We start from the raw sequence: 19,386 nt of genomic DNA, 5'->3' as shown, positions 1-19,386 counted from the left end.
CTCTGGCCCGTTCGCTGTCTGCGTGCGCAGAGGGGCATCTCGGCAGCCGAAGCGCAAGGGCCGCGCAGGCCTGCGGCCAACGGCCTGCCTCCTTCGGGCCGGGCTTTGGATGGGGCCTCGCCTGAATGGCAGCCCCTCACTGGAGAAGCTAAATGGGGTGCGCTCAGGGGGCGCACCTCCTCCTCGGGCCCCTGGGGGCCGGGCAGGAGTGGAAAGCAGAGGGCGCGGCTCAGGAGCCGGGGTCCCACCTGGACTGACTGGCTTTTCCTCCCTCTGTCCGCAGCGGGGGGACCCACTCCAAGGTGGTCCTCATTTCGGAAGATGGCAAGATCATGGCAGAGACGGAGGGGCCCTGCACCAACCACTGGGTAAGGCTCTCCCTCGCCTCCCTTGTTGTGTGGGGGGGCTGCGTAGCATCGGAACGGGCCCCTCGAGGCCGAGGCCTGCCCATGTGCGGGCCAAGATGTCCAGCCCCCCCCGCTGGCGGGGGGCACCGGAGCTGCCGGTGCAGCCACTGGCTGGCCTTGGCGGCCGCTGAGCAAGGAGAAAGGGCACGTGGCTGAGCGTGGCTTTGAAGGAAGTGAAAGCGGCGCCCGCAGCCTCTTCTGGCGGCAGAGCGAACGCGCTGGGACAGTGCCATGTTCGCGGCGGCAAGCGCATGCGGCCCCACCCTGCCCAGCACGCCCGAGCCAGTGCGTGGGGGGGGGGGGACCTTGTCCCTGCCGGGCCGACAGCCTGCTCCTCGGAGCCCCGTGCTCCCGGGCGGAGCGGGGGGCGGTGAGAGAAGCCGAGGCACCCCCCCCAAGAGGAAACCGCCACTTCACGAACAAGGAAAGCCCCTCCAGCCCAGCCCCCCTGAAACCAGGCCCTGTGAGTGCAGAGACCCCGAGGCCCCTGGCGGGTCACCCAGGAAGACCACCTGCGGGTGCCACACCAGGCACCCAGACGCCCCGCATCCCACGCCTGGAGCGGTGCCCCTCGCACATTTTGAGGAAGGCCCCCCCCCCCGGCATTTCCTTGGGCTTCTTGGGCCCTCCTGTGAACAGCCTCTCCAGCACTCCTTGCCCGCTGGGCGGCCACGGAGGCGCTGGGTCGGTCCTGACCCCCAGCCTGGCTGGCTGCGTGCCGCCTCCACCGTTGCAGGCAGGCGTCCGGGTCCGCTGAGGGGCTCGGGCAGGCCAAGGCCGTGCCCCCTCCCTGCTGGAGGGACCCTGTGGGCAGCTGGCTTGTCTCTGGGACCTGAGTGCAGGACTGGGCACGGGCCCGATCCAGCAGGGCTTTTCTTCTGTTCGAGAGAACACAAGAGCCTCGCACCAGCAATTGGCACCGGGCAAGCGTGTCTGTCGTTTTCCAGCGTCGGTGCTCCTCGGGGCTGGGGGCAGGCGCAGCGAGCTGAGACCCGAGGGGTGGGAAGGCGTGAGGGGGCCCGGCTGGCGCCCGGCACTGGACAGGATGGCCCCACTTCCCTCGGCGTAGAAAGTGTATTGCAACACAGAAAGGGCTGTACTGCACCTTTGGCGGAAACAGTGGGGTTTGGTGACCCAGTGGCGATGGGGGGCGCCTTCCCCAAGCCGGGGCCCTCCAGGTGCATCGGGATGCAGCTGGCCTCCCCCTCAGCCAGCGTGGCCAGTAGCTCTGTGCCCTGGGAATGCGGGGCTCCAGCCAGAGGCACCCGCGGCCCCGGCAGGGAGGGCTGCTGGGGGAACAGCCTGCGCTGCCTGAGCAGGTGCACTGGGGAGGCCTGCCTTCCAGGGGGCTAAGCGGGGCTGGCCCAGTGCCCAGTGAGGGTGGGGCGGGGGCCGAACCGCCTGGTGGGGGGCCGTGGCGGTCCCTGATGGGTCTTTCTGGTCTCCTCTCGCTGCTTAGCTGGTTGGTGCAGACAAGTGCCTGGAACGGATCAACGCCATGGTCAGCGAGGCCAAGAGGAAGGCAGGCGCTGACCCGCAGGTCCCCCTCCGCTCCCTGGTGAGTGTTTCCCACCCAGCCCGGGGGCCCGTGCCCTCGGGAGAAGCCGGCCTGGCGGCCCGGAAGCCCCCGGCACGCCTGAGCCCGTGCTGGCTCTTTGGAGCACAGCTTGGACCCCTGGCTGTGCTGCGTGGAATCCAGGTGGGGCAGGGGAAGGCGTCCCCAGAGGTCCCGCCCAGGGAATCTGGGGGCCGGCAGGTGGGGTGGGCGGCCCTACAACCGCTCCCACAATTCTCCTCAAAGCTCAAGAGTTCCACGGTGGGTGGAAAGCAGGTGGAAATGGTTCCCTAGAAGATCGGAAACCAAACTTGGTCCGGACGGCGGGGCAAGGTCTGCCGATCTCGTCTCGTGGAGGTGCTCCCAACTGTGGGGGGAGGGCTGCTCTTTGGTCTGCCATGGGCCCCCAGCGACTGGCGGGGGGGCCCTGAGGGGTGCTGACGGCGTGCGCCTCGCTGCAGGGCCTCTCTCTGAGCGGAGGGGAGCAGAAGGAGGCCATCAGGAAGCTCACGGAGGAGATGAAGAGCCGCTTCCCCTGCCTGAGCGAGAACTACTACATCACCACGGACGCCATCGGCGCCATGGCCACGGCCACCGACTGCGGTAAGCCGGCGAGGGGCCCGGTGGACGGCTGCCTTCCTGCTGCCTGGCCCACAGACCCTCGGTGGGAGGGCTGGCTTCCCAGCGTTGCCTTTTTCCGGACCAACTGACCGTTCGCGGCCAGTGCCGCTGCCCGTTGGTGTACGTTACCCATGCAGCTTGGCTCCCTGCTGAAAGCTGAGTTCTTGGCTCAGAGAGCCTCCGTGGCACCTCTACTTCTGCATAGCCATGTAAAACCCACTCCACTAAGTGTGAGTCCCCAGGCACCTCTGCTCTAGGATTGCAGGGCCCGTCTGAGAGGCCAGGTTCAGCCAGCTTGCTCAACGGAATCTTTCTTTGTGCCTGGAAAAATTACCCTCCTGCCTCCTTTTGCGAAAAAAGTAGAACAGTTTTGGCCCGAAACGATGCTTGGGCTTGCTAGTTCGGCGCTGTGGCCTCTGCGAGCCCCGGCTGCCTTGGACGGAGCATCTCGGGAGCGGCGAGTCTCCAATTTCCCATTGGAGGAGGAGCCGGCTGCGCGAGGGCCACTGGTCACGAGAAGCGCCTGTCCAGGGACCGGCCCGGCCTCGTCCTGCAGGCGCTGGCTGTGAACGTGCCCTTCCCCGCTCAGGTGGCGTGGTGCTCATCTCTGGAACCGGCTCCAACTGCAAGCTCATCAACCCGGACGGCTCTCAGATCAGCTGCGGAGGATGGGGCCACATGATGGGTGATGAGGGATCGGGTGAGGACGCTGGGCCGGGCGCTTGGGCTCCTCGGCCCAGCCTCTGCTTCGGGAGACCTCGTCCTGACGCGGCTGGACTCGCTGGGGTTGGGCAGCGCCACTCAGCTGTGCCAGGGGTGTCGTGGCCCTGGGGCTAAAGGCTCTTGGCACGTGCGGTGCCACTCCGGGACCCTGCGTGTCAGCAGGGGCTCGTGAGGCCGCGAGCCCGTGTGGCCCCTGGGAGGGGGCGCCCTGCGCATGCACCACAGAGGCCAGTAACCCTCCAAGACGTTCTTGGCCAGGTGCAAGAGGCAGTGCTCCTGCAGGGCCAGCTCTGGGGCCGCCAGGGGCTTTGGCGCTCGGGGGGGGGGGCAATGCCGCGCTCGGCCTGAGCGAGGCTGCGCTAGCGCTTGCCGACTGAGGTGGGCCGTGTGCGTCGCTCAGCCTGGGCTCAGCCAGGTGGGCGGGCAGTCCTCTTGGAGCACAGAGCGCGAGGGCCACAGGGCCTCTTCTGCCTCCCCCCTCCCGCCACGCTGGCGTCGCTCCCGGCATGACGCGGGGCTCCTGGGGGCAGCGAGGGGATGGCAGCTGCCTCCTGCTGGCTGGCCTGTGCCCCTCCTGGGTCCCCAGCGCCCTCAAGTCACGGGGCCCCATAGCTGTGGAGGAGGAGGCCCGCACGGCCGGCCCCAGACAGCCCCTGCCGGGGGACCACGCCGGGAAGGTGGGGCCAGGGCCTGGCCGCACCCACGGTGGTGCAGGCCGGGTGCAGGCGGGGGCAGCTGTGTCAGTGCCGACGTCCTCCAGGGAGTGCGCACCCCGCGCGTCGGACCTCAGCCGAGCCCCTGTGCGTGGTGCCGACCGCCCTTCGGGGGAGCCCGCGTGCCGAAGGGGCGTCTCCGGGGCTTCCGTCAGCTGGCAGTTCCCGGGGCCGGGCCTCGGCGTTCCACCCAGAGGCTCCGGCCCACCCTAATGCCCGTCTCGGTGTCTGGCAGCCTACTGGATCGCTCACCAGGCCGTGAAGATGGTGTTCGACGGCCTGGACAACCTGGAAGTGCCTCCGCACGACATCAGCTACGTCAAGCAGGCCATGTTCGACTACTTCCAGGTAGGTTCCAGGCTGACCCCCGTCAGCCCCGCGCAGGCACTTCCCGTGGGGCGGCTCGTCCTTCCGGATGGTTGGACAGGCAGAGGCGTGTGCAGGCGATGGGGCGCCGAGGCCCATGGCCCGCAATGGGGCGCCATCGCATCTCCTGCTTTTCCCGGTGCGGCTCAGCCGATTCGCCTTTACGTTGCGCCGCTGGAGGGATGAGAGGGCCGCTTGCTGCCCGGGGCTGCCTGTGCCTGCCTCCGCCAGGGCGCTGTGAGTCCCGGAGCTGGGGGCTCGTGTGGCATGGCCCACCCAGGAGTCCCGCGGCTCTCCCACCGAGCAGCACTCCCGGGCGGTGGTCTCTCCTGGCTGGGCTCCGGCGGCGCACGGGCATGGCGTCCCCTCGGGCCACGTGTTCCCATCAAGACACCCGGGCGAGGTGCCAGGCCGCGCCACCCTTGCACCCCTCGCCCCTTCCCCCAGCGCTTCTGAGCAGGCCCAGCAGCCCCACCCCCTCCATGTCCCTAAGGTGGGGGTCCCCACCCTTTTCGGACCCTGGGCGCATCTGGGAACTGAGGAGGCGCTTCCTCCGTGCGTGTGGCGGCTGCCAAGTTGGAAGGCGCTGAAGGGGGACTGGAGAAGGGCGGCTGGAGGCGAATCCCAGCGGGCACGTCTGGTGCAGGTCGGCCTCGCCGGGGGACCCGCTGCTGGGCGGAGGGCGCTGGGTGCGCCGTCCTGCTTTCGCTTCCTGCGGGCAGTGGCTTGGCTGGCCCAGGCGGGCCCCGGGTCCGATCCGGCAGGGCTCTCCTTACGTTCATAGCCCTGTAATGGCTGCCTTGGGGCCTGGCTCATTAGAAATGGGCAAGGGGGTGTGGCAGGAAGGAGGACCCAGGCTGGAAAGGGGGAGAGAGGAAGTTGCCCTGACATTCCTAGCCCCCCCCCACACACACACACCTCCTCAAAGGCCAGGGAGTTTTCCAGGCACCATCCTGGGGGGCCCTGCCCCATGGAGCTGCCTTAGCAGTGGCCCAGCTCTTCTTCATTGACTTTGAGCTCATGGCAAAGCCTGCCCTGTTCTGTGGAGCTTTTAGCGGCATCCGGGTTTTTTCCCCTCTTGGAATCAGAGACTTGCACAGTAGTGGAGCTGGAAGGGGCCAGAGGCCGTCAGCTCAGCGCGTGGCTCCCAGGTACGCCCACCCCTCTCACCTGGCTGCCCAGGGTAACGGAGCCCGCCACCTCCCTGCGGGGGTGGTTCCGGTGTCCTCCTACACTGACCATCAGGAAATCTTTCCGCATGTCAAGCTGGGATCTTGCTTCCCGTCGCTTGAGCCCCTCGTTCCACGCCCTGCACTCCGGGTGCCTGGGAAGAGACCCCGGCCTTCCTCTGCGGCAGCCATTCTGGATGCACAGAGAGCAATCGTGCCTCCCCTCAGCCCTTTCTTGCTGGGCTGGACATGCCCAGTTTCCCCATCTTTCCTCAGAGGCTTCGCCTCCATCCCCTGAATCATCCCTGTTGCCCCTCATGCCCCCCCTTTCTAGCTTTTCTGCATCTTTTTAAAACTCGGGGGCCCAGACCTTCGTGCAGTGCTCCAGACGAGGCCTCAGCCGTGCCGAGTAGAGGGAAGTGGCCCTCGAGGGTCGGTTGTGCAGCCCAGCCACTTCCTCTTTCTCACCCTAAACGGCCTCGCCGCGGCTGAGGGCTGGTTGCAAGGGCAGATGCGAAAGAAAAACCATGGGGGAACTGTGCGCCCTGGCCATGCCCTGAAACACACGGGCAGCCGACACCCGGAAGGAAAAGCCGCGAGCGCTGCGTCTCGAGGAAGCCAGGTCACCACTGATGATGCGCTGCAGTTGGGCCTCTTCCCTTTTACCTGGGTGGAATGGTTCAGCATTGTGCCTTTACAATTTCATTTTTTTAAAAAAAAATCCCACCCCTCTTGGACTCCATTTCTCATGACGGTCACTTGCCATGGGACTCGGCTTATCATTGTTCTGAGTTCATTAAAATTGGCTCCCTCGAAGTCCCGGGTGCGTGTTTGGCTGCCCCCCTTTTGCTCCCTTTAGAACCAAGGATCCGCGGACGGGATCCCCCCGAGCTCCCGCAGCCGCCCCTTTGGCCACCGGGACTTCCCTGCACCGAGTCTGGGAGGGCCGTTCCTCTTGTCCCGCCCTCCGCTTTCGGTCGGAGGAAGTTGCCAGCAGCAGATGCTGGAATCTCTTGGCGGGACCCCGTTGGGCAGAACGTGCCTCCCAACAGATACCGGGGACACTGAAGCCCCCCTTAATGGCAACAGCGCCCCTCCTTGACACGCTGGCGCCTTGCTGTCCAAAGGGGTCATCCTCACCTGCTCCTCGGGCAGGTGGTTGGTAAGAGACCCCGCCACTCTGCTCCTCTTATCCCTCGCGCCATTTCTGTTCACCCCGATGCTCCCAAGGGGGCCACTAAGCAGCCCCCCCCCGCATTTCTGCGCAGTGACGTGGCTCTTCAACACACAGAGCGCACCTCCACCGCCCTTTCCGTTCCTGCCGTTCTTCCGGGACAGTTTGCCCTTCGGCGGCTGAATGCCGGCCCCGGGAGTCGGCCCACCGAGGTTCAGTTACACCTGTCCAGTCGCATTCCCCCTCCCGTATTAAGAGTTTATTTATTTATTTGAAATACTTATATGCCGTCCTGTCGCAAAAAGCCTCAGGACGGCTTACAACATAAAAAATAACATAAATAAATTCCTGACTCACACGGGCTGCAGTTAAAAGTCCCTGCTGTCGCTGATGTATGAACTCTTGCAGATTAGTGTAGCATCTTGAGCACTTAGAAATTACATGTTTTTAATAGGGATCTCTCTTCTGTATTGGTGTTTCTGCCCTGAGGTTTCACCAATCAGGCAGTTTATAAACCTTGCAGAGCACAAACTGTTCCGCGCCCATCTGACCGTTTTCTCCTCCGGAGCCAGTGCGGAGGGCCCCGCTTGATGTGCCCGAGGCACGGGGGCCACACCTGCCGCCGCCTCCTGCGCCTTCCGGGAAAGAGACTCAGGTGGATCAGCCAGGTGGGGCCCACCCAGTGGCCCTCACCTGGGAAAGGAGAGAGGATGCGAGGCAACAGGCTGCCGGGGGGCCGGTGGCTGGGGAGGGCACACTGCCCGGGTGGAGCCGTGCGCGCGGCAGGGGACAGAAGCAGCTGCCGTGGGGAAGCGTTTTGGGGATCCCTCGGGATGAAAAGGCGAGGCAGACGCCCCAGCAACCACCCGCCTGACCTGGCCTCCCTTTTCCCACAGGTCTCGGACAGGATGGGCCTCTTGACGCATCTCTACCGGACCTTTGAGAAGTCCAAGTTCGCGGGGTTTTGCCAGAAGCTGGCTGAAGGTAGCTGCGAAGGTGCAGCCCTGGCTGGGGGGCGTCTGTGGCCCAGAACCCCAGCGGGCTCCTGGGGGGATTGCTCTCGTTCCGTGCTGGCAGGTCAGGGAAGCCCATCGCAGCCGGGCGGCACCGCCTCCGCCCTGGAGAAGGCCCTCGCCAAAGGGCCGGCCAGCCGGCCGGTGCCCCTCCCGTCGCTTTGAGCAGGCCAGTGTGGGGAGCGGCTGCCCGGCCCCGGCCCAAGTTACGGCAGCTGTGGCTATCTGGAGAGCTCATTCCCAACACACACACAAAGATGCGATCGGCCATTGTTTCCGGGAGATGTTTCCGGAAAGGGAGTGTGGCCATGGCGCTGCCTTGTGGCAGATGGAAATCCAGTCCTGGCCGAGTTCTGCGAGAGGCAGCCCTGAGCCGTGCGCAGAAGCCGATCCGGCTCTGCAAAGGGCCGGTCCCAAAAGCGCGCCGCACGCCAGCGCGGGGGGATCCCGAGCGGCCATCGCGGTCTCCCGCAGTGCCCCAGCCCGCGAGCCCGTCTTGCTCCGTGGCGCTGCAGGATGGGGGAGAGCGGGCTCCACTTGCCCGCTGCCCGGGCCAGTGGCGGCCTCCCGTGCCCTGCGGGTCCGGCGAGGGCAGCACGCCGAGGTGGCGGGACGGGCACGCGTGCGCGGCAGTCCAGTGAAAGGCCTTCCCCCTCCCTCCCTGCAGGAGCGGAGGCCGGGGATCCTCTCTGCCGGTACATTTTCAACAAGGCAGGGGAAGTCCTGGCACGACACATAGTCGCCGTGCTGCCCAAAATTGACAAGGTAACGGGGAACGGGTAGGGACGGGGCGGGCGGCTGGGTGGCCCTCACACGGCCGCGGAGTGTGGGGCCAGCGGGGCCGGAGGGGCCTGGTCCAGGATGCGCTGCTGAAACCAGTTTGCTGCAACTCCACACCGAGCTGCTTTGAAGGGCATCTTGCACCAAAGTGCGCCCACTTTCCTCTGGCAAGGAGGCCACTCCGGGCAACGTGGGAAAAGCGACTGCTGCCGTGTGGGTCCAGGGCCCAGCAGGCTCCCACCGGGACCAGCCGGGCCCCTGCTACAGAAGCGGAGTCCCTTTTGGCCCCAGATTCGGGGGGAGCAGAGGTGTGGGCACTCTGTCGCAGCCTTCCTGGACCTGGTGGTCTTCGAAGGGGCTGGACCGCAACTCAGAGCGGCGCTTGGATCGCAGCTCCGTAGGGGACGCTGTGGCACCACCTGGCTGGAGGAGGAGGAGGCCCTTTCCACCTGGATCAGTGCTTCCTTCCTGCCGGAAAAACCATGCAGAGGTGCTTGCGCACTCCGTCTTTTGCCTGGCACCAGAGATGCACCGTTTCCTGCTGGGAGGAAGATTCTTCCTGGGCTCGAGGAGGCCCACTGCCTCTCGAGTCTGTCCCACCACGTCTTGAAAATAGGCGTGTCCGGGGGTCTTTCAGGCAGGCCTCCCACAGCCCAGCCAGCAAACCCTCGCCAGCACCCGGGGCCAGAAAGCCTTGCCCACATCCCTTGGTGGAGTGCGGGGCTCAGGTGCAGCACCCTGCTGGAGCCAGGCACGGCCGAGTCTGCGCACTGCCTGGGCAGGAGGGGCCCTGCCGCTGCCGCGTGCAGAGTTCTGCCGAAGAAAGGCAGGGTGCCGAGCACAGGCAGAGCTCAAGGGCCCCGCCTGTCCCGTCTGCTTCTTCCCCAAGAGCCTCTTCCAGGGCGACCTGGGCCTGCCCATCGTGTGCGTTGGATCCGTGTGGAACAGCTGGGAAATGATGAAGGAAGGTGAGCGGGGGCGGGTGGCTGGCCTGCTTTGCGGGGCTCGCCGTGGGGGCAGCGAGCCCATGGCCGGGTGCCGGGTGGCCTTCCCACATGTGGGGCCAGGAAGAGGTGGCGCAGGGGTCAGTCCCATGTCTGGCTGAACCCTCCCTCGCCTTGGGTTCCCGTGGGCGACGGGAAGGGTGAGGGGGCCTGGCTGGCCGTGGGTCTCGGCAGCCACCCCTACGGGGCTCGCTCACCGGGCCCCCGCTTCTCCCGCGGCGCCAGGGTTCCTCGGGGTCCTGGAGCAGGCCCACCGCGAGCAGCATGGCAGCGCCTTCTCCACGTTCAGCCTCCTGAAGCTGAAGCAGTCCTCGGCCCTGGGCGGCGCGAGCCTGGGCGCCCGGCACGTGGGCCAGGCCCTCCCCCTCGACTATGCCGCCAACGTGGACGTCTTCTACACACACTCCTTCGCCTAGAGGGGCCGGCCCGCCGGCCGTTTTTACAACTTTAATTGATGGTCTTCTCTGTCTCAAAGGGAATCTTGTTGGACTTTTTGTATGCACGTTTCTTAAATTCATCAATAAAAAGCAAGACCAAGCGGCGGTGTGATCTGTACTTCCCCTGCTGGCGCTCGCCCCCCCAGGCTTCCCCTCCTGGCCCTCAGGCGGCAGCAGGCACGGCCAGACCCTCCGTGCAAGGGAAGCTCCCGAGCCGGCCGGCCGCTGCCTCTTGGCCGACAAGACGGCCGACTGGCCTGCTGGGACGCGCTTTGGCCAAGGCTGGATTCCGAGGGGTGGCTCTTGGGCAGCCCCAGCCAGAAAGAGGCGCTCCGCCAGCGGCTCTCCTGCCGCACAGGCGCTGCCACGGCCGAGCACCTCGCGTGGTGTGGCTCTGCTCGGGGCCCCTTCCGTGGCGGTTCCGCAAAGCGCTTCGCCTGCCGCCTTCCTGTGTTCGGCTGCCCCTTGGAAGCTGCTCATCCCCGCTGTGGGCCGGCCGGCATCGGAGGGATCCGCGCTCTGCCACCGCCTTCTCCATGCGCATTCACCACTCTGCTGCAGCAGCCTCTCCCCTGCTGACAGGAACCCCAAGGGGAAAAGACTCGCCCCATAAGAGGTGGGGATGGGTAGGTCCCAGAGAGGCCTCAGCACGGCACCCAGCTCAAAACCAATTTATTTTAGAATGCATTGTAAAAATGGACAGCATTTAATTGTGAAGACTTTCTCGGGGAGCAACTGGAGGTTGGGGGGGGCAGAGGGGAAGATGAGGGGAGACAGGATATGGCCCCACAGATCTGCTCTAAGTATCCTGCAGATTGACAGATAAGCTTGCAGCTCAGCAAGGCCAGCCCCCCCCCCCCCCCCCCGGGGCCGGCGGGGGGGGGCGGGGGGAAACGGGCCCCCCCTCTGGGGGGGGGGGGGGGGGGCAAGCTTAACCTCGGTTCTGCACGTGGCTCGAGGGGACCCACCTGGGCCCCGCAGAGGGAGGCTCTCCAAAAAGGATTTGGCCAGCACGTGGTGTGGCCCTGCACTGGGGGTCCCGGGGGCAACGCTGCTGGCACGGGACTGACAGAACACGGGCTGCGGCCGCGGCCCTTCGGACCAGCTCGCTCGGAGCCCACACTGGGAGCCCCGAAAGTCTTCCGGGCAAGGTGGGAAGCGGCTATTCAGCCGGCGGCAGGCCAAGGCCCTCGCACCCGCCTCCCGGGAGCTGCAGGGCCCCTTTGGTGACGGCCTCCGCGGCTTCCAACTCCCTGGCTGGGGCACGTCGGCCCTCGGGGCGTCGAGCCGCAGCGCTCGCTCCTCGGCACCGCCGTGCCACTTGGGGTGACAGGAAGCGCGTGCTGGGGGTGGCAGGGGGCTGCCCATTCCCCACCGCGGGTTCCGGGAGTGCCCCCCGCACGGCTTGCGGCAGCTGGCCCGGCCCCCGCCCTGCGAGTCCCACGCCGCTCGAGGGACCGTGCGGCGAAGGGGCCCAGAGCGGTCTGGCTGGGCTTGCGGTGCCGATGCGGGGGGGACACCGCACCCCCACACCCGTCCCCTCTGGGCGGGAGATGCCTCCCCCCTGGGCCCAGCCTGCTGGGAAGGCTGCTGCGGCCCCCTCCAGGCAGCCCATCCGGGTTCGTTCGGCTCGGCCGCTGCCAGGAGCCCCCAGGAGGAGGAATCGGCCCGGAGACGGGGTGGGGCACCTGGCCAATCACGTTGGGCGGGCGCTACGCGGCGCGTGGCTCCCGGTTCCTCAGACCAGCAGGCAAGAGGCCGGGGCTGCCCTTGCGCCCGCCGAGAGAAAACCGGACGGTTCCTTGCCCAGCTGCCGCCGGAGGACCGTTTGGAGCGAGCAGGCGGCCAGTAATGGAAGACTAGTGCCCCCGGTGCCCTGCCCTGATCCCGCTCTAGGAAGGCGGCACGGGAAGAGCACCCGGAGCCGGCAGCTCGGGCTGGATCCGCGCCACCCAGCTCTTTACGCAGACGGAATACAAAGCTCTGTCAAAGGCGCAGTCCGGCGCACCGTGCGCTTCTGCTCGAGCGGCGTTCACGCCACTCCACGGCTTGGGCGCCAAGGAAGCCGTTGTGCCTGCGGTCCTCCCGCCCCCATGCAAGCCTCGAGGGCAGCGGCTCGGACTGACCGGGCAGAGCATTGCCCCGTCTGCCGCCCCAGATTATTCCTTAAAGGGTGGGGGAGCTGGGGCAGGGAAGGGGCAGGGACGGAGGGTTGTTCGTGCTGCGCGCAGCCCGCGATCCCCTCGCCGCCCTCCTGGCCAGAGGACATCCTGGGGCACCCTGCCTCCCCGGGGGACGCAGTCCTCAGCAGCCCGCAGGAAACGCCGTGTGTGCCGAGCTGCGGGGGGAAGGTCCGATCTCATACCCAAGCCCCGGAGACGGCGGCGGGCCCAGCTCAGCCCGCAGTCCACGGAGCAGTGACACCGAGCCGGGGAGTGGGCCGAGCGCACGAGGGAGGGCGGAGGAAGGGGCTGCTCCGAAGGCAGGGGAGGTGGGGCGGAGAGGAGCGGAAGGGCCGGGCTGGCCGGAAAGCAGCAAGCCCGCCCGTGGGAAAGCTTCCACCGAGAGGAGCCTGGCCTGGGCGGCACAGCAGGGGGCCCACGAAGTGTCCGGGGCCGATCACTGGCGGGGCAGGCAGAGGCCCCTGCGGGCTGCCAGGTTAGGCTTGCTGTCGCTTAACGGAAAGAGGGGAGGGAGCACCACTGCCCCCGACCAGGTGTCCCTCGTCGCCCGGTGGACGTGACTTCTCATCCGTTTTTCTCAAAACGTCCCGACGAAGCAAGAAAAGAGGGCTTAAGTAGCTTAAAGGCCCACAGATGTGCCCACGAAGTCTTTACCCCACCACTGCTTGTGGGTCCCACTCCCCCCCATCCCTCCCCCCATCCAGGGCAAAAAAAAGTCTGTGCGAAGTTTGCTGGAAGGTTCAGTACTTCACTCCTGGGACAAACTCCTTGGCGTCGGGATTTAAGGTGCTTTTGCTCTGAAAGGGAGAAGGGGGAGAAGGGTCAGCTGGTGCAGGGACCCCCCCACAGGCAGAGGGGTGTCCTGGCTCCTCAACTACCCCCCCACACCATTTCAATCCTCTCCTTCCAGATTGCCCGCGTCCTACCATTTTCTTTCTTCCGTGTCTTCAGTTGCTTCCTACTGAAAGGTAATTTGGACACCAGTTTCCAAAGAAACAGCGATTAAAGAGTAACTGGTACAAGCCGTGGACCCGAACAAATGAGGTCATGAGAAAAAAAGCCAAACGGAGAACAGGATCATTCGTGCATCTGGGCCAAAAGCGGCAGTCTGCCCTCGCCTGAGGTCCGCCAGATGTGCCAGTTTTCAATGCAGGGCAGGCAGGGTCATTCCAGGGCGGGAGCCGCCCCCCGAGACGTTCTGCTCCCCGCGACTGTGGAGCGTGCCTCCCGAGGAAGCGGCCCCAGGAAGGCCTTGGCGACAACAGCGGGGTCAAACAGCTCTGCAGGGGAGAGGGCGGGTGGCGGGGAGGCGGTGGCTCTGCGTGGAAGCTGACCAGGACGAGGGGGGTGCACACGCGCCGCACGCCCACAGATTAAAGGAAGGTCAGGGCAGGCGAGGCGCACACGCAAGCCTCTCCCACCCCTCATTTACCGATGGCTCAATCTGTCCCTCCTGGACCCCTTAGAAAGCTGCCGTGCCCCTTCCTGCTCCCGGTGCAGCCCGAGGTTGGCCGCCGTCCCGGTCTCATGGATCGAAGCAGCACTTCTGCAGAAGCCACGGAAACCCGCGTGCCCCGCCGAGCCTCCCCGGCCCCCCGCCGCTTACCAAAATGTCCTGTGGCACGTGGCTGTGCGCGCTGTCGCTGACGGAGAGCCCATTCAGCTGCTGCTGCAGCTGCCCGATGCCCTGGGGCAGGTCGCGGGACGGAATGAACCACTCCTTGTCCTCTTCGTCCAGCATCTCCTGGAAGCAGCGGTCCAGGAATTCCTGCTCCTGGAGCTCCTCCTCCACCTGCCCGGAAGGAGAACCGCCAGAGAGGGTCAGGCCGGCGAGGCACGCAAGCCGCAGCAGCGGGGCTTGTGCCGCACGCGTGCCGGCTGCCGGAGCGACCGGGGCACCGCTGTGGCTAGCTTGGGCCTGGCCTGGCCAAGCCCGTTCACAGGGGCACAGCTGCTGCCCTGGGGGGACTGCAGAACCCCGAGGGTGGCCCAGGAAGAAGTGCTCCCCGGCCGCTCGTGCCGTTCCCACGGTGGCGCATCTGCTGCCCCCAGGAAGCTGCAGCCACTGGCGATCGCCCCCGTGAAGGCACGGACCGCGTGGGGCAGGAATGGCAAGGGCAGGCCAGGGCAGGGCAGAGCCACGCGATCGCAGAACCCAGCACGAATCCCACAGAGATGGTCAGCCCAAGGACCCAGGTCCACCCGGCCAAAACAAAGCCGACGGGCACGCACACAGCCACGCGTCGCTCCGTGACCAGCGAGCGTTTGGGATCCGTCTGGGCCATTCACGCGGCCCTCCCTCGGTTCAGTTGCTGGAAGCAGATGAGGTGCCAAAGCGGAAGCCGCCCGGGCGGAGCAGGAGCCTCGCGGGGACACCGAAGGCCTAGCATTGAAGCATCTCTGCGGCAAGCGGGCTCAGCCAGCACTGGCCCCCACGGGCACGGCTTCGCTGTGGGGTTCTCCAGAAAGACGAAGCTCCAGCTTGCTCGTCCAACAGTCGTTCCCGGAAGACAGGCGGGGGAGGGCGAACCAAGGCTGGCTCCCCGTTTTTGGTGCAGGCTTCCTCATTCCGCCTTTCCCCCATCTTACTGACTGGCCCGGATCCAGAACCCGGGTGGCACTCGCTGCCCATCCAGGAACACCTGGAGCACCCCTGGGCGGAATCGGGCCCTAGGCCCAGCTTGCCCGGGGCTGCTGAGCGGGGCTGCCAGGAGCTCTTCCAGGCTTTCTGCCCCCTCTGGAAATGCCCAGGAGGGCACCCAGCCCCTTCCGCATGCAAAGCAGGGACACAGCCCCTGCTCGTCTCCCTCCACGACCGCCGTAACAGAAAGCAGGGCGACCGCCGAGGGAGGGCAGCAGGACGAAGCGAGGGCTGCTTGGGATGGCGCCGTACGCCAGGCGGGCGGCTCGACAGCGTGGCCTTGTGCTGCAAGGGGAGCCGCCCCACCTCCTCCTGCAGCGTGGCCTGCTCACGGACAGACAGAGCAAGCGCGGAACAGGTGCTCGGGACAGAGGGGGAGTGGGCGGCCCGCCACGGGCAGGTGCACACACCCAACACTGTGGTCAGGCAACCGAGAACAGCAAGGATGCTCCCGGCCAAAGCGACAGGTGCTTCTTTCTGCAGGGACCAAGCAGCAGCCCTGCGGGATGAGAAGAGCAGCCCAGCTGCGCCAGCACTGCATTCTGTCCCAGCAGGAGCCAGACAGAGAACGTACCAAATCGCCCCACGGGCAACAGGCGCCCCAGGACGGTCCCTCCCCGCGACAGAGCTTCTGGTGGGGCGCTCCAGCAATCGGACCCCTTTTATAGTTGCCTCAGCTCATGCCAGTGCCTGCCACACATTCTCCGTGCCCCGTGCATGAATGACTTTCTCCTGAACCTACGAGCGACCCTGACCCTGAAGTTCTAGTACCAGGAAAGGGAGCTGAAGCTGTGTTTCCACCCACTCCTCCCGTCCCTTGGCAACATTATCCGAGGGTGACTGGAAAAGCGCATGGTGTTCGGAAGTGCAGCCACACTACTGGTAGTTTGGTATGAGGAGGGCATCTAAATCTACTTGGAAGCCGCCAGCAATTTCTAAGGTGGCCTCCAAGTGGCACCTCCCAAATGGTGGAATGATTTCTCCACGGCAGCCTGCCCGGTGTCGACATTGCCGTCTTACACCAAGTAGAGTCTGCCCCCTTCTCCGAGGCAGCGAATGCACACTGGCATTTAAATAATCTAGTTTTGTATTTAAAAGTTTTAGCTGTTAAATTGCTTTTAGTTTTGTATCCTGAAAAAGAATCGCGCCATTTTTACTGCATTGTGCTTGGTGACTCGCCCAGACAGCGTTGGCTATTGTGGGATGAGAAATGGCGGGAGCAGCAGCGATGCTCAATGCTGCTTTATTTTCAAGCCCGTTCTCTGCGCATTCTGAAGGGGGCATTCCACGCCTTCAGCACGTCTTGAACACAATCCGGAGATTTTCAAGAAGCCAATCTGGGGCTTCCAAAGACACAATGCCCAAGCTACTGCGTCCTCTCTGGTGACCACCCTTATTAGACCCCCACCCTTCCTTTTTTAATGCCCTCCCCTTTCCAAACGGCCACGCAGCCAATGCAAGGACAACTTCAGCTGTCACCACGTTTTAGCCACGTTGCAAATGGGTGCTGTTCTTCGAGCAGCCACACGGTGGCAGCCTCGCTCAGCACTGGGACGCAGGGGAAAGCTTTGCTCCCCCGAGGAAGGCAAGTGCTAACCTTGGTGGCGGGCCTTCCCCTGCCCCGAATTCTGCCCATGTACACCTCTGCCAACCAGGAGCCCCAGAGAGGTGCTGGCCTGCCAGCCAGCGACTCACACCTGTCACAACACAAACAGCAGACCAGCTCTGCGGCCGACCCGAGGCCCAGGCCTCCTGCCGGATCCCTAGGGACTGGACCCGACCTGGAGCCGATTCCCGCTGCCTGTTCCCACACACGTCTCCACAAAGCCAAGGGGCAAGCGGCCCCTAAACCTGGCGCTGCTGGAACAGTGAGAGCCCGGAAACCGCGCTCTGCTCTCCAGCCTTGCTTCAGGCGGCGTTTTGGGTGGTGCGCCAAACATACAGGGACGCAAATCCACTGGCAAACCAAGTCCTACCTCCACAGCTTTCTCACAGTTGCTCCACACACGCATGTTTGAAACCAGTTTTGCCCAACCTGGTTCTTGCAGAGCTGGCTGGGGGGCTCTGGAAGCTGTAGTCCAACAAACCTGGATAGCTTCAGGTCGGGGAAGGTAGCCCAAGCTCTCATAACAGCCCCTGAACTGAGCACCCTGCCCCCATGCTTGAGAAGCTTATGGGGCAATTCACAACTCACAAAACACAATACAGTAAAAATGGCACAATTCTTTTTCAGTATACAACATTAAAAGCGATTTATCTGCTAAAACTATTTTGAGTACAGACTAGACCGCTTCAATGCTGCTCCGTCAGATACCCCATTCCTGCTCTGCACATTCCGGCAGCCGCAGAAGACGTGCCCCGGCCTGCGCCCGGCTGTTTGTTCATCCCAGCAGCGATCGCAAGGCAAGATGTGCAAAGAACCATCTGGAAGGCTTCAGCATCATTCAGCACACAGCGCACGTTACAAACCCCCCTCTGACCAGCCACACAACCACACTGCAGGCGGGGTATCACAGTTCTGGGGCAGTGGAGGCTGAGACGGAGCAATGAGCCCAGAGCCCAGAGCCAGCCGGCCCAATCCGGGCTGAGCTGGGTGCCAGAGGTGCAGCTCAAACCCAGCAAGAAACGGGCACATGCCTCCCTCTCCCGGTGAGGATCCTCCCCAGACCTCCTGGTGGATCCTCCGACCCGAGGCCTCTCCATCCCCGCAGATCCTCGAGAGGCAAAGCAATGCCTGCTCGCTACCGTGTGTCCCGCAGTGGGGCAGGCCACGAGGCGCCTCCACAGCCGCCAGCCTCCCCGCACCCTGCGGGTCCGGGCCCGAGGGCATTCAGATCCGCCTCCCGCGCAGGGGCTGGCGCCAGCAAAAAGACCGGCCCCTCGCTCCCTCCCTCGTGCACGCCGGGGAGAAAGCACTCCCGTTTTTTGCCCTCAGAACAGGGCGCGGGCCGTGTGTGCTTGTTTCTGCCACCCTCATGCACAGGGTGCCCTGCTCCGGGGGCTCTCCCTGCGAGCGTGGCACTCGGGCAGCGGCCCGTGAAAGCAGAGGGGGCAGGCACGACACAGTCCCTGATCCCCCAGCCTCTTAGCAGCCTTTCTCAGCCTGCACGCCCCAGAAAAGCAGCCTCCAGACTCAGCACCCCATCCTGGTGCTTGCGAAGCTTACCAGGGCAATTCACAGCAATTCACAGAACACAGTATGGTAAAAATGGCCTAGTTCTGTTTCAGTACACACAATCAACGCAATTTAACAGCCAAAACAGCTCTCCCCAGCCTTTCCTCACAGGGAAGCTGCTCCATCCCCCAATCACGTTTCCTGCTCTTCTCTGTACTTTTTCCAACTCAGGTAAGGCAACTAGAACAGAACACAATATTTCAAGCACGGCCATGCCAAAGGTTTGCATGAGGGAAGCAAGATCTTGGCAGTTCTACCTTCTTTTCTGTTCCTAATTATGCCTGGCATGGCGCTTGCTTTCTTCACTGCAGCTGTGTGCTGGGCCAGCAGTTTCATTGGGTTTTCCACTAATACTCCAGGATTTCTTTCCTGCTCAGTGACTGCTAGCTCAAATTCCATCAGCCCCGACTTCTCGCCCCGGCACACGGCTCTGCGTGTGCCTACACTGAGCTACAGCGGCCATTCTGTGCACGTGTGTGTGGAAGCCGAACGCAGCGGACCGGCTCCTCTGTGTTCATCACCTGTCGGTTGAAGTCCTCCTCGTTCTCCATCCACATGTACTCGGCAAAGGGGTTGCTCTCCTTCTCATTATGCCCGTTCACTACCTGGTCCTCCCTGGATTTCACAGGGGTGGTCGCAGCTGTACTTGTGTTGGCCACGTTGGAACCATTCATCATTATGGAATCTACGGAGGAAAAGAGGGTCAGGGGAAAAGGTTACCAGCAGGGAAGAAGCATCGCCCTGAGACACTGTGAAGGGCGGGGCAGAAAAGCTGCAAATACATAAGCAGGTTGCGGAAGGACGCCAACGCACGGGCTGGCAGAGGTCGCTGCCCCCGCACACCCCGTGACCGCAACCTCACACGCGCCGCCTGTCAGAGTCCTTGCCCCCTCATCCACCCTTCGCACCGAGGAACGGGCCGGGCGGGCCGCTCGCTCCTGAAGATCCAGGCCGCTGTTCAGGTGCGCTCCCGGCTCAGCCCTGACGCTGAAAGCCGCAGCCGGGAGCGTATCTGACCAGCTGAGGCTGCCACACCTGCTCCTGGAGACGCCTGGTCCGGCCACGGCCACGCGTGTCCATTTGGGCTTCACGGGGCGCCGTCTGAAACGGCCCCCAGACGTCAGCTGGTCTGGAGCACTGTGGCCGGACGGCTGCCTGGGCCCATTGCAGGGACCCTGCGCGTCCCTCGGCACCCTGATCTGTTTCTGGCACCATCCAAAGTGCTGCTTCTGACTGACACAACACTCCGATTCCAGACGGTGCTGCCTGAAAACCGCCTTCTGCCGCAGGAGACCGCCCGACTACTCCGAGCGTCGCACGGTGAGGGAGGAGCAGAGAGGGCACTCGAGGCAACTGGGGAAAAACAGAAGGCGCCTCAATATCGGCCTTTGCAGTTTGGATCTGGGTGGATGGGTGGGGAGGGGG

General features: G+C 64.6%; 2 protein-coding genes across 2 annotated transcripts; one reads left to right on the top strand and one right to left on the bottom strand.

Annotated features, from left to right (window-relative positions):
* The first annotated feature begins 269 nt into the window (after window positions 1-269).
* NAGK (N-acetylglucosamine kinase) lies at window positions 270-10,063 on the top strand. The gene is made up of 9 exons (XM_044429194.1): window positions 270-368; window positions 1,867-1,965; window positions 2,424-2,565; window positions 3,173-3,283; window positions 4,255-4,367; window positions 7,625-7,712; window positions 8,409-8,506; window positions 9,411-9,489; window positions 9,751-10,063. Exons 1-9 carry the CDS (start codon window positions 333-335, stop codon window positions 9,939-9,941), a joined length of 957 nt encoding a protein of 318 aa, XP_044285129.1. The 5' UTR covers window positions 270-332; the 3' UTR covers window positions 9,942-10,063.
* Window positions 10,064-10,615: 552 nt separating this feature from the next.
* On the bottom strand, window positions 10,616-18,646 carry PAIP2B (poly(A) binding protein interacting protein 2B). Its single transcript, XM_044429195.1, has 3 exons — window positions 18,483-18,646; window positions 13,752-13,937; window positions 10,616-12,942 (listed from the first exon to the last, which is right to left on the bottom strand). Exons 1-3 carry the CDS (start codon window positions 18,636-18,638, stop codon window positions 12,886-12,888), a joined length of 399 nt encoding a protein of 132 aa, XP_044285130.1. The 5' UTR covers window positions 18,639-18,646; the 3' UTR covers window positions 10,616-12,885.
* Between the last annotated feature and the right edge of the window lie 740 nt (window positions 18,647-19,386).

Source organism: Varanus komodoensis, unplaced genomic scaffold, assembly GCF_004798865.1.
Source record: "Varanus komodoensis strain SLA01 unplaced genomic scaffold, ASM479886v1 scaffold2, whole genome shotgun sequence".
Lineage (NCBI taxonomy): Eukaryota > Metazoa > Chordata > Lepidosauria > Squamata > Varanidae > Varanus > Varanus komodoensis.
This window is presented reverse-complemented; position numbering and strand designations above follow the sequence as displayed.

What these genes read in the sequence shown, in the direction of transcription:
- NAGK (XM_044429194.1), top strand. Translation starts at nt 333, where the DNA reads ATGGCAGAGACGGAGGGGCCCTGCACCAACCACTGG. An exon ending in GGCCACGGCCACCGACTGCG is followed by an intron (nt 2,566 to 3,172) that starts GTAAGCCGGCGA and finishes TTCCCCGCTCAG; the next exon opens with GTGGCGTGGTGCTCATCTCT. An exon ending in TTGCCAGAAGCTGGCTGAAG is followed by an intron (nt 7,713 to 8,408) that starts GTAGCTGCGAAG and finishes CCCTCCCTGCAG; the next exon opens with GAGCGGAGGCCGGGGATCCT.
- PAIP2B (XM_044429195.1), bottom strand. Translation starts at nt 18,638, where the DNA reads ATGATGAATGGTTCCAACGTGGCCAACACAAGTACAGCTGCGACCACC. An exon ending in AGGAGGACTTCAACCGACAG is followed by an intron (nt 13,938 to 18,482) that starts GTGATGAACACA and finishes CCTTCCGGGCAG; the next exon opens with GTGGAGGAGGAGCTCCAGGA. An exon ending in ACGTGCCACAGGACATTTTG is followed by an intron (nt 12,943 to 13,751) that starts GTAAGCGGCGGG and finishes TCTCCCTTTCAG; the next exon opens with AGCAAAAGCACCTTAAATCC.